Here is a 14,124-nt window from a genome sequence, read left to right as displayed (position 1 = left end):
CACAGACACATGCAAATCCGCATATTGTATAAGCACTTACATGCTGAGTACGCTCCCATTTGGGGGTGGTGGTGGTGTGTGTGTATGGATGGGTGCATTAGTGGTATTTGGCTGGGGGGTTGTTGCTGACAGCTAATGATACACTTTGTCATGTACACACACACACACACACACACACACACATACACTTGCATAGAGAATGAGAGAGAAACAAACCCCCTGCACACACAGAAACACTTTTATGCATCCTGCACCGCTCTCTGCTATCTCAGTTCTTTGCTCCCTCCTCAGTTCCTCTCATGCAGTGGATGAATTGAAATCTGAACGCTTTAGGGTAAAACCTCGAAGGCCCCAAACAGAAACCATTAACCCTTAACTATTCCCCTGGCCAGGCAGCTGATGGGTTGTTCAAGGTTTTTGACAAGGATCCACCCTATTTACATTCTCTAATGATGGAGAAAGGTCAGTGAACACGCTGAGAGACGCCTTTGGCAAAATAATCTCGGGACTCAATACACCAAGGCTGCATTGGCCTCGGAGGTGATAAATGGCCCTTTTTGTACCCCCCCCCCCCCCCCCCTTCCTGATGAATTACTGTAATGTGTTTGAAACAATCAATGTGCTGAGCTACTCACAAGCCAGAGTTCTGTCACCATCGACACTGTTAATTAGCACCGAAGAATCCCAGGCGCTTTTGTCTAAGCACGTTTGAAAAGAGCGGATTAGACCCCTTTGCTCTACATTTGTTATTCCTAATGCCATGTAGCATGTGGAGTTCCGAGTGAGGGTGGGTGGCTCCCGGTGGGTCCCTCAGCCACAGATCTGCATCTCAACATTAAACAGCAAAACTGAGTGGATAGAGCCCTGTGTGTCTCTCACAAGAACAGCGAGCCGTCCTAGTTCAGATCAGAATCACTGGGATATTCCCTTCTTCCGCAACTGTTCATTTTCATGGCATGTCTGCCGCTAGTGTATCTTTTGCTTTGTTTGTTGGTATTTGGCAGATTGATTTGGATTTTGAGATGACTGCTCAGGCTCCTCTTTGCACCAAATCACACTGAACGTGAACGTGGTCTGAAACATGGTGGAGAGATGGGGAGCCTAAGCATTGGTATTGGGGTTGATCTTGGCATATTTTGAAGTTTATCAAACGTTGATCCTTCCTTTATTGGTTTCTACTGTGTTTTGCCATTGGGCAGCAATTTTTTACAGCAAAGCATTGTGTGTAAAAGTGAATTCATCAATCTGCAACGATGTGAGTGACTGTTCATCCTATGAACTTTAAACTTGGTGGGTGGATTGCTGGGGACCCAAGGGAAGGACAGTTGGTTCACAATTTGGTGCAATATGGACACAGAACACATTTAGTCTTCACAGACTTTGAATAAAGAAATCATCTGCTGGGCTCTGCTGCAGCAGGGCAGGTCGTCAGTGATCTGGAAAACATGTCATTAGTACAGCAGCAGTCAGAGCTGAACAACAGTCAGAAAAGTTACTTCACATCCACATTAAAAAGGAAAGAAATATAAAGCCTTATTAGAAAGCCATGGTATTACAGTTACTGATATAATACTCGCTAGTTTTGTTTTAAACCCATGTTTTTGAATGGAGTGAAGTAAATATGTCACCTTCTGCCAAACAATCTTTAATTCTTATATTAGCAATACTTTTATTTTATAACATATGTGATTTTTTTTTTTAAAACACAATAAAATACAATAAAGTATCGCTTAATAAGTAGACATGTATTAATTTGTTTAATTGCTCAGTAAGAATGATTTGATTTGGGGCTGTGGAAATTAGAAAGTATTTTGGGAAAGACTTACACAAATTTGCTTTTAGTCTTTTCATGGTTTTAACAATAACGATAATATAGAATATCACTGGCGTCTTTGATGTCTGGATGATTTATTCAGATCAGCAGAGAACTGAGATCCACAAACTGCTGATGACGCTCTGTGTGGCGCTCCACACATCTCCAGATTGTCTAATTCTGTTTTCAGGGTGAAAAATTATTCAATTACTGTGTACATGTAGCCGAACGCTGTTGGACTGAAGCGAGACAGTTGTCATGAATCAGAGAGACTGCTTAGAATTTATGGTAATTTGTTACGTGACACAAATGAAACTCATTGTGGGCTCAACAGTTCTGCAATTAAAAGTTCTTACTGAGGTTGATGTGTTGTTGTTTCAACACCACATGTGTGCTTTGCATTCAGAAGGTATATTTTAGTAGCTCTCTGTTTGTGTGTTGCCTGGATAGAATAACATTCTTCCTTGGAAATCGTAAGAAAGCAGATATTCCGTTAGTCTAGATTCATTCTTGTCCTCACACATTATATAGAGCAAATAAATATTGATAGAGAAGCTCAGTCTGCGGAGTCTAGGTCTTATTAACCAATAAAACAGCCTTTATGAAATTTCTAGAGCAACTTCTTATCATTATTTTCTAGACAGATGGCAGTTTGTCTTTTATACAGCTGCTGTGTGACCCTTTACATTCCGCCATAATTGTCTTTAATGGTATCAACGCAATATAATTAAGGTGACATTTTCCGTACCCACATTGGCTGTCACAGGAGCAGTGAGTCGACATCACGATGGAACAGTATGTAAATGTAGACAGGCAGGTGCTGTTTGTGTGTATTTTTACCATATTTGCCGGTCAGGGGTCAATCCTCTGGCCCAATTGTCGGTAAATGCAGACTCATTCCCTTCAGCTATTCCAGTCAATCAAGTTTGACCTCATGTCAAAAAAATAAGGACACATAAGCAGAGACAGCAGTTCTCACAGACTTGGTATAGCTGCAGTCACAGAGCACAGTCTCACATCAAAAGGGGAAAGCATGTGTCACCATGTGTCTGTCCCGGTATTTATACAACCATGAGTTGTACAGTGATAGTGTCAGTGTTGCAGAGAAGATAAACCTGCGGAGGAAAGGCTGACGTGGATTTGGACTAAAGGGGGGTGTATGTGGAGGAGCAGCATTGAGTTAAGGGCTTTTTTTAGGATCTGACACGTTTCGGCGTGAGGTGTTATTGTTTGTCTTTTATTCATACAACCTCCACATCCAGGAGTGTTATTATCGTTGCATAGAGAGCACACAGCTCAGCACTTCTTAACAGACGTATAAAGCCTGGAAGTTGCTTGCAGCAAATTGGGTGTTCGTCACACTTAACTTTGAAATGCACCCACTGTTTTTATTTGACAGGTTGTTTTTTTTCAGTTTTTTTTTTCAGTGCATCAAACTGACTTGACACCTCTACTTGTAAACTGCAGCCAGACCCATTCAGCTAAAATTAGCCACATTGAGAATGATGTTAACCAAAGAGCTGCGCTGTGTTTTATATAGCCATTATTGATATTATGGAACAGTGTTTTAAATATAAACCATATGATCGTTTATTCTACAAAATATATTGCTGTAAAATAAATGACTGCAACAGTAAGAAGCCTGGTGGAAACAGATCCATGCCAAAACATATTTCATTGATAATCAATTAAATCCAATAATATAAAGCTGCATAAGACTCATTTGATACTTTTAAAATATTGTTTCTGAAGTTACCTACTTTTAATTTAGAAATATTTTGAATTCAGGACTTTAACTACTAATATAGAGTGTAAATATCGCAAGATATAAGAGTGACTTGGGTTTGGTCAAAAGTCTCTGTAAATGGGACAGATTAGCAATAACCATGTGTGTCAATGACAAGGTAACACAAAGCCATTGCAGCTTAGTTTAACAGCAGTGGGTACAAGTCGGGCTCGGACACAAAGACCGGTCAAGCTGTCGGGCTTGATCCATTTTCTCCCAAGCTTGAATGGGTATGGACAGAAAAGTGCAGCCCAAGCCGCTCTGTATGAAGACAGTATTTTATATAATGCTATCGCAACTGATATCTCATTGAAGTTAAGATTAAGAAGAACAAGAAAAAGAAGAAATTATTGCTTTTTATGTAATCGGAGAATGTTAACATACAGAATCACTGCCTTATCATACACAAAATAAATTTGTACTATCTGTGTTGAATGTAGACTGTAAAAAGAAGACCTACTCCTCTGTACCTCGGAACGAAGTTAGCTGTATTCTTCATGTTCTGAGCTTCCTATCTGCAGCCAACCCACAGAAACATCATACAAAAAGTATTTATGTGACACACATCAAATATATTTCGGCCTTAAAGACACTCCCCAGATTATCTGCAACTGATTTTATTTTTAGACTTTTAGTGTTGCCAATCTCAAAGACAACAGAGACGATTAAGGAAGAGTTCATTACACAATTAGTTTTCAAGTCTCAGTACAAAAGGCAGGGCAAGGCAAGGCAATTGTATTACAAAAGTGAATCCTTTCATTTCCAGAATGAAACGACTCAAAGCTAAAAAGATGTTGGGAGGGTGTGCATGTGTATATCCAGCTCTGAGACCTTGAACTGTTAAAGCCGCCTAACAGAATCCCAAGTGTGTGAGTTAGAAAGGTAGGTACTAGCACATTCCCACATTCCCACACACACAGACACACACTCGCACAAAGACCAGACTGAGTTTGGCATTGTGGGTCTGCACTGCCTCAGAGTGCTGTATAAAATACCCTTCTGAATCAATGGTGCTGACTTCAGGAGACTATAGCTTTTATCTGAACCTCCCGCAGGCAGTCAGCAACAAGGTGGGGAGTAGAGACTAGAGAGCATTCACTGCCTCGGGTTCTGTCTTGGCATAATAAAGGAATATTTCATGTGTGACACTCACAGCCTATGGGCGTACACTATCTTAAGCAGACTTTAAGCTAGCAATAATTAACGTAAACATATGGCGTGTGCCTCAATTGAATTGTGCCTCTCCTCCACGCAGCCTTGAGTCTTTACTGCACACCGGCTAGAAATAATCCACTGCACATGCTAATCACTTGGCAATCGATTTGGCCCTTTTTGGTCCAACAATTTCTGTAAACCCCTGAATTGATCTGAGAGAAATCAATTAACAGCTAAGGGTAGGTAAATATGAACGAAAAATATGGATCGGTCTGCATACAGTATGACCATCTGAGCAAATTCTGACTGCACTCTGCGAGCCTGTTCAGGGATGCGAGGTGCAAGCAAATTCCAGTCAGGTTCGACTAGCCCCAGGTGAACTGTGATAACCAGGCAGTCTTCAGTGATAAAGTTATCTTATATCCATCAAGGAGAAAATGCACTTAACCCTCAACATTCAGCCCTGCTGTGTTATCTGCACTATAATGGAAATTGATAAAACGAGAGCTGTCTTATCATAATCCCCAATACATAACAGTGGGATATTGCTATTTTAGGATGCTCCAGGCGAAGAAATAGGGAGGAATGTAAAGGGCAGTAGGAGAACGTTGCCTCTTGGTAGAAGATCCGATGTTATCTGGTTGTATTGATGGAGCAGCTCCAGCAGATGCAAGAGGCGTCATTTTGTCGAGAGGCATTCCTCATAACTGGCCGAATTGTCACTGTCATCACCGTGCGCGGAGCTAAGCAGTGGCTGACTCAGTGAATTCTGGGCCTTGGGGAGGACTTGCACAGAAATAACACCCTGATAAGCATTAAAAAGTGAGGGGGAGACGAGGGGGGAGGCGGCTGATTATTAAAGCGAGAGACCCAAATATGTGTGTGTGAGGGACCCAAATATGAAAAGGAGATTATTATAGACACAATGAAAGGAAGCGAGAGGGAGAGAAAGAGAAAGGCAGGCTGCATGAACTTGCAACATGCTGACGCCATTGGTTTGTGTCCCTGTGCATTTTATTTAAGCCTCTATCATTAAACAGATTGAACAGGAGCAGCCAAAGTCATGGAGTAATTAGGCCTGTGATAAAAAATACCGGCTTAAATTATCAATCCAAATATTTTTTGGGGTCCCAGAGCATGCTGTATTTATCCTCTAGAATTTTGGGGGGAAATAAACCTACAGGCACAATTCATAAACTATTTTGGGGGAATGGAGATTTATCCATCATGCTTGCATATAGACTACATCATTTCCATGCTCACTGCCTTCCTGTTTAAAGCACGCCCCTGAATTGAGAGGTTCAATAAACATTCCTGTAGGTCACTCTGAATTTTGGATTCCCTTAAATGCCAGACCCATAACTTGACTTTTCAAGTCTATAATAAAAGGCGTACACATATACTTTCTATTTAAGAGTGAGAGAAAAAGTGAGGCTCTCAGAGAGGGAAGTCGTTCCATAATGAAGAGGATACGTATCTCAACGAAAAATGCCGGAAATGTCTTGTCCGTCTGGATTCCTTTTTCTCACACTGTGCTGAGGGCTCTCTTATGTGGCCAGAAACCCCACAGAGGCGTTGATTAAGTCAAGCTGAAGGCAAAAGCCTGCCTGAAATCAAGAGCCCCCAGCTCACTCAGTAAGCTATCAGGTAACCCATCTCCCTCGCTCATTCAGTCTCCAGTCAGATACTGAAGCTGAGAGGCACTATTAGAGCCCGGGCTGCAGCCCTAAAGAGAATTCTGCTGGGTGTTGATAACCGGCAGGTACCAGAATGTGGAGAGAGGGAGGGAATGAGTGAAGTGGAAAAGCAGCAAGGATACGGCAGTACTGGGATGCGGAGGAGGGTAAACGATCTCTGAAGGCCATCCTATTAATGGAGCCTTTTCATTAGTAGCACTAATGCAAATGATTGGTGGAGCTAATGAGCTCGAAGGTTCACGTGAACGTGGGCTCGGAGGAGCAGCAGTGTGTGATGATCACAGCGGGAAACAAAAGGTGATGAGCTTTTGAACATCGTATCTGGTCGTGATGAACATTTCACTTGTACAAGAGCAGGAGAGATGAAGAGAGAAATGGATGAATGAGCTGATGGGAAGACGAGTCAATTGTGCACCAACTCAATATGGCGTGGCCGCCACAGGCAAGAGGGTGCAAGATGAATGTTGGAGGGGACGGATGTATTTCATTGTCAGTGGACTGAAGAGAGGTAAAGCATGGAAAATGTCTCGATTACCTTCCACAAAGTGCTTGCCCACTCCCAGTATGTAAGCACTTTAGAAGATGATGAAGCACAGCTCATTCTGCGAAGGCTCAGCGACCGCTCATCAGATGTTATGACCGTCGAATGATATTCCACTTATACTCTTTACCGAACAACAGCAAACCCTGCATTTCGTTTTCGCTTTAGTGTGTTAAAGACACCCCCGGTGGCTTCTGTGAACCTTGCATGTAGAGGGATTTAGCTCGACTTACAGCGTGGTGTGTGCGGGATCAGTTTGGCTCTGGAGTGTCTCATGTGGACTCTCTCGGGGGAGCTGGTGGGGCGAGGACCAGAGGCCACTGATTGATGGTCAAGGACACTGAACCCCTCCCCCCACCTTGGTGCTCAGAGGAGCCCATCTCTGAAGCTGTGTCCTCAGGAGGATTTGGATGCTGCCTGGCTGGCTGCCCTCTCTGCTCCACTTGTGACAACGTGCGCGGAGGAAACAACCATTTTGGGGAATGAATCATCCAATAAACGACACATGAATGAATAGGAGATATTTTAATTTATCTACTCATCTGGCCTCTAGCATTTTCACATGTGTATTTCAGAACATGTACGAAACAGAAGGCAAGGGAGTAGCACTTCTGAATGGATGTTTTCACAAACCTCAATGTGTGCGATGGTTAAATCGACGAAAGACGACGAGGAGAGAAACTCATGCCATTCCTTGATGAATGATGATTTTCCACTGAATTACAGAGCAATGCAAAATACTCTGGAGTCTGCTCAACAGAAACCCTGCATCGAGTGTCTCTGCTGCATATTTCAGAATGATTCATTATCTGTGTCAACAGTGACTGAGGTTCAGGGCCTTAGCATTTGTTGTGCATATGATATGTGGGTGACAAAAGTGCTGTGGATGGAGATTTGGGAGGGATAAAGGAGGAGGGAGGAAGCACGAGAGAAAGGGAGAGATTGGCTCGTACTCCCAGCACACTATTTAAAGCTGATGGCTCCAATCCAGAATCAGGAGAGAGAAGCAGGGATTGTTATTTTCATATAACTCTGACGAGTTCTGGGGAGGTTTTTACTTCTTTTCATTTCAATCCTGTTGTAAAACAGTAATTGAAGTGTATCGCTTTCATCTCCACTTATCTCCTCTGCTCGTCTCCCTTTGGAGCGCTGCTTGTCTTCCCACCGTTTCCGCATCTTGACACTGTTGGTTTGTCTGTGATATATTGTCTGGGATTCCGTTGCTTCATTGTAGCTCGCCGCTGATGTGCATCGCAATTAAATTCAAACCCCAAAGAGGAAGAGCTCACTTAACCCCCCCCCCACCACCACCACCACCTACTCTTCCTCTCTCTCCTGTCCATGGCTGCTGCAGCCTCACACTCGCTCCACTTTCAATCACTGTCTTTTTTTCCCCCCCATCTCCTATCCTTTGATTACCCCCTCTTCTCCCCTGTATCTTTCTTTTTGTGCTGGCGTTCTCTCCGTCTCTGTCTCTTTCCCCATTCTACTCCCTTCATGTTAATAAGCACGATAATGGTGTTGCGGGCTGTTCCTGTTTGGGGAGTTAATTAAAATGGCAAAGTTACAACCCACGCAGTCAAAACAATGGAGACCCCTGTTTTCTGCAGTTACGAGGAGAGATATTAAACGAGTCCAGATTCTGGGAGGCAGGAACCCAGTAACACTGACTGCTCCCAGACTTGTCTTCACACTTCCCTTCCTTAAGTTTAGCTCCACCATTAATCTCTGTGCTAATTTTGGAAATCTCTGTCGGCCTCCCTGTAAGTGGAATGCATATCTCGAGAATCGTGGATCGTATCGGTTTAGCTTGTGTACATGTGTCAAATGTTGTGCTGTTGGAACAAGTACAAATTAAAAACCACAGATCAAGCAAACAGCCCATTCCAAACAGGCAGGTTTAGATTGGGCACTGCACTGGTTGTATTTAAATGATGATCTCGACTCCCACCAATTCGCAAATCTCATTTCTAATTGATAAAAGATTGTGCTACATCAAAACAAGGCCTCCTACTTTCTCCCTCAACCAATGGCAACCCAGCGATACCCAAAGTGAGGCAGAGTAGCAGAAAACAGTGAGTGAGAGAAAAGCTGAGAAAAGGTCTTGTTTTCAATAACAGATCAGGCACAACCATAATTTTGTCATGTTTCCTTTTGCAAGTAATTGAATGCAATAGACATATATATTGAAAAACTAAATATGAAAGAGAATCGTGATCCAATTTTGAAGCAAAAAATCCAGATTATAATTTTTTCCAGAATCCTGCTGCCCTCTCCTGCAGTACTGAGGTATTCAGGTTATTCATATCAGTGATCCAGAGATTACCTTGGGATCTCACTTAACTGCTGAATGGAAAGCCGTTATGTGCAAGATATTGATATGATTATTACAGCACTTACTGAGGCAGAATTTACACTAACAATGACCAGATGAGAAACTGAAGATAGTGACATCTGCCTATTACCCATCCGCCGCCACCTCACATACAAACACCCATACACTAACTCACACACATAGACACACACACATACACTCACTCACACACATACACACACGCACATAAATCCCAAATGGTTGTGCTAGCGGGGCTAGCACAATGCAGCTCACTCAGGCTTCAGCAACAGAGGGGCCGGCGGAGCAGGACAGGAGCTGTTTCCATGGTTACAATTCTCGGCTCGCTCTCACAGCCCAGGAAAACTGTGTCATTATCCTGTACTTTGGATTGGAGAAGAGAGAGAGAGAGTGAGAGAGAAAGAGAGAGAGCGGGGGATACAAAGAGAGAGAGAATGAGGCAGAGAGGGGAGACAAAGATAGAAAGGCAAGGAGAAATAAGGGGAGGGGGCCGCAGTTCACACAGGCCAACCATGCATCTAACACTCACATCATCAAAATTTGCACCCATTTGTGCTCCTCTCTTCACTACCTTTCTTTTTTTTCCCCGCTGCTTTTTATTCTGTCGGCGGAGCTATAGTTTTCACTCTAATAGGTAAACAACTTCAATCCTGACCAATAATGCTCGGAAATATCAGGTGAAAGCCGTGGAGTGTCAGGTGATAATGGGATGTGTCTGTTTTTTCCACTCTCTCTCGGGCATCTCCGGTGAAAATTGTCCCCAACAAGCTACCATGTTGGTAAAAAAAGGAAAAAAGGATCAGTGTGTGCATCATTGTATTTATTTTAAACGCAGCGACAGCCATGTGCCCCGCTAATGATAACCAGCAAAGGGCTCTTATTGGATAAATACAGGGCCCACAATAACCATGGCACAGATCGGATCCTCCTCTAACAAATCTGCGAAATCGTAACCAACCCGAAATATACACAAAGAATGTTCACAATTTTTGTGTGAGTGCAGAATGGCTGTGCAGTTATGCTGTTGCTTTGCTCGGCATGTTTCTGCAACGTGAGGTCCACATCAGAGGAGTTACATTGTGAACTAATTACATGGCCGTGTAAATAGAGGCACCCTGCTGATATGGGCTGTGCACCACATGATTTCCCCTGGTGGAGCAGAGCTTGTTTGCTTGCTGTGCTGCGTGTGTGTGTAGGCATGCATGTGACCTGTACAAAGGTATGTGTGTGTGTGTGTGTGTGTGTGTGTGTGTGTGTGTGTGTTGATGGAGAGCATGTTTGCTGTGCTTTATTGAGCTACAAGCTAAAAAAAAGTGTCCGTTTTGAGGAGTGAAAGTGACCCCCCGCCGAATGAAAGGCTGGCCTCTCCCCCTCCCCCCCCCCCCTCGCCGAACGCAGCTCTCCAGAGAGCCATGCTTCAATTGCTGTTGCTGACTGCTGGTCAGAGAACCAGCAGCACAGAACACAGTCACCCTCCATAAAACCATGTGACTAAAGCCCCTTGTGTATTTGATTATTTTTTTATATTAAAGTAGAAAAAGATAAGATAAAAGTAGTAAAAGTCAATATCATAGACTTTATTTAAGTATTTCCATTTCATGAAATTATAGATCATTTTACTTTTTATTCTGCTTCCTGCGACAGTTGTAGTTTCCTACCATGGTTATTTTTCACAATAAACGTCCTGCACACCCACTCAGGTGTTTCCAAGTCCTCAACCTGATTAGACCCGGAGTCCCAGTGGAGATACGGCTCAAATTACACAATGTTGCAAATCTATGGAACAAAAAGAATAATAATGGAAAAATAATTAAATGGTAAACGGTTCTGCATGAACGTGCACCAACACTAACAGGAGAGTGAGAGTGCCGTCACTCAAGTCTGGATTTTACACTTTTCAAATCAATTCTGAGAAAAGGTCTGATGGAGCAACAGAAGCCAAAACCTGTGTCAGTAGTCTTTAAAATTCTACATTAAAAGAATATTATGATAATCTCATAAAAGACACTTCATTATAAAGATTAAACTGGTGGTTCACGACCTTCTTGACTCATGACCCTTTTCAATAAAGCCCTGACTTTGAGTTGTCAGCAGTTTTAACCATCGAACAATTCCTCTTTAAACTTTGCTCATGGTTGCCATAAAAAATTTCATTCAGCCCCAAGAGGTGAATATATCACTAAAACCACAAAGAACAGAGATTATCTCGGGAAAAATTAGAATGCAGGTTTATGGAGCAGACCTGCCCTATTAGAGGAAAAGTTTATTTAAAAATGAATGTATCTTAATAGTTGTCTTGTTGAGGAGTTGTCACCACTTGTCTGCCTTCTCGCTATAAAGCTACAAACTACCACCAGCAGCTAACTGACTAACAAGCCTTTTTTTATCATAATTTGAAAATAAATCTCCCAGCACCTTTAAAAGAAAGCAAATAGATTGTTTCTCCATTGTTTTAATGTGTAAATCTCAATCAAATGCACTGCTGTTGTATTTATTCTTCATCTAAATCCAAATTATAATATTTCCCAAAATTCGGTTTCGTGATTTATCTTCTCACTCATTTCAGGGGGACAGAACCATAGGTTGGGAGCCACTGACCTCAAGAACCTCACTGTATATTGAGTAGTTATATGATCTACCTCAACTGGCTGCAACAATACATTTCTAGGTTACTTTTGCATTCATGCGACAGTATTAAAGGTCTTAAAAGGTAATTTATAAGTGTCACTTTATTCAGATTCTGTACTTTCATTTATATATATTGATACAGCAACTTTTTATTTTGTTTAATATATGTACATGTAGGATTTTAAATGCAGGACTCTAACTTGATTGTAATGTTAAGTGAGTATTTTTTCCGCCTCAGTTTAGATTATACAGTACAGTGTTGTGAAGTATCAAGTGTCAAAAGTGCTACAGCTGTGGGAGCGGCTCAAATCAGCCACAGTTGTGCAGTAATTGCAGTTCTCACCGTCTCGCTCAGAAGCCCCATGCAGGTCTGCAAACTTGTCGCAGTGAAAATGCAATCACAACTAATCAGAGCTTCTTTTTGTTTCCTGCCCACAGCGCCCAACACCGCGCCCTACGGGACAGGAAGTGCACACATCCTGCTGGCCTGCCGATACCTGGTCCTGGCGCTCTCCTCCTTCATCAGCGTGTACTAGGCCAGCGCGGACACAATGACTGTCCAGAGCATTTATCAATCCTATCTGACATTGCTGATGGCTGGAATTCAATCTGGTACCGTTTCTTGAAAAGCAGTGAGGGGGAATTAATCAGCATTTCTTTGTGTGGGGGTACTTTTGGGGGTGACATTTCTGTTATGTAAATACTTTGATGTTTTTATTATTATTATTATCATTTTCTCTCCTGTTTCTTATTTTCTTTTCTGATTGATCGACCACCTTGTGAATCTGTGCTCACCCCCGCCCTCCATGCCCCCCCCCCCCCCCCCCCCCCCCCCCTCCACCTCCAATCATATCAAAAAATCCCCCAAACCTCCCAAATGAGATACTTTCATGCCTCTTTCTCTTGGAGGCGATGGTGCAAAAATTGACATTTCCGTGTTTTCACGGCTAAAAAGAAGCAATTGTGCCAGTACGCAGAATTACCATACCAATGTTGTATTGAATGTATTATGGGTTGTTGAATGAAGGAGAGACATTTAGATTCCTCACAATAAAAATTCTGATTATGGAGTGTGCTTAAAAATACAGAAAAAAAAAACGAAAAAAGGCAGCGCTTTGTCAGGACCTGTATTGTCATGATTACTCAATAGATGGATGAACAGTGTTGAAGGTGTGCTTTGTTGTATTCTGAAATGGGTCCTTCAGTTACTATGCCTGCCTAACGATCGATCAGGCAGCTGTTCAAGTAGCAAAGTATCCTGTATTGTATCTTTATATTTTAATATAGTGTAGGCTTTTGTTTTAAAGTGGGACCAGCTTCTTCTCATTCGACCAAGAACGGAAACACGGTTTCACGACTTTGTACAGTGTAAAGGGAGGAACATCGCTGCCCTATGTTTACATTTATTCTTGAAAATATAAATACTGCAGTATATTCTCCATTATTATGTTCCAGTGAGTCCACATTCGTGATTGTCAGAACTAACCGTTGCAGTTGAGAAGAAAAAGTAGAGCCTGAGTTCACCGAATTCAACCTTTTTATTTTCTCAGAGACGTAGTTCTCTGAAACGAGCCACCTCCGGTAGGCATCGGCCCGCTGCGTGCCTACTGGTCATCCTCCAGCTGAAAACCCGCAGTTACACATTGTGCGTCGCTTTAGGTTTTTGGCTTCAACTTTTGGCATGACACTTAGATAACTGAAAGTAGCAATCTGCCGCACAGTATTTTATTCCTCTCTCATACTTTGCAGATAATTCACTACTTAAATATATTACAATCTGTGGTACGGTGAATATATATCCTTCATTTTATCATTCAACAAATAACTGTACTCCAGAGAGCCAAAGCCCGCATTCCAAGTAAAGGAAGATGTGTAATTACAAACGTGATCTACACAAAAGTGAAACCCACTCTGACACCTCTCCAAGTCCTTCTCGTGTAAATTATGGGCAACAGGACATAAATGAAGATCATGAACATGCTCATCACTACTAACAGGGCCTAAGGTGCTAACACCTGCTCCAAAATGACTTCAACGCCAACAGACAAGTGGTCCCGGAGCCAGTGAGAGTCCACAGGAGCTCCGAATAAATTAAACCATGAGGTCGTTTAATAGAAGAAGCTGTGGCTATGTGTTCACCCGTGTCAAATC

The 14,124-nt window shown here is 42.4% G+C and overlaps 1 protein-coding gene across 2 annotated transcripts in view; it reads left to right on the top strand.

Annotated features, from left to right (window-relative positions):
• The window catches only part of negr1 (neuronal growth regulator 1), a 124,531-nt gene extending 111,733 nt beyond the window's left edge, over nucleotides 1-12,798 (top strand). For both annotated transcript variants that reach the window (XM_062395596.1, XM_062395595.1), the window contains one exon: nucleotides 12,412-12,798. In XM_062395596.1, coding sequence (XP_062251580.1) covers nucleotides 12,412-12,509 — 98 coding nt within the window. In that variant the 3' untranslated portion in view covers nucleotides 12,510-12,798. The remainder of the gene's footprint in view (nucleotides 1-12,411) is intronic.
• The last annotated feature ends 1,326 nt before the right edge of the window (nucleotides 12,799-14,124 follow it).

Source organism: Platichthys flesus, chromosome 9, assembly GCF_949316205.1.
Source record: "Platichthys flesus chromosome 9, fPlaFle2.1, whole genome shotgun sequence".
In the NCBI taxonomy this organism is placed as follows: Eukaryota; Metazoa; Chordata; class Actinopteri; order Pleuronectiformes; family Pleuronectidae; genus Platichthys; species Platichthys flesus.
Note: the sequence above shows the minus strand (reverse complement) of the source record. Positions and strands in the feature narration are given on the sequence as shown.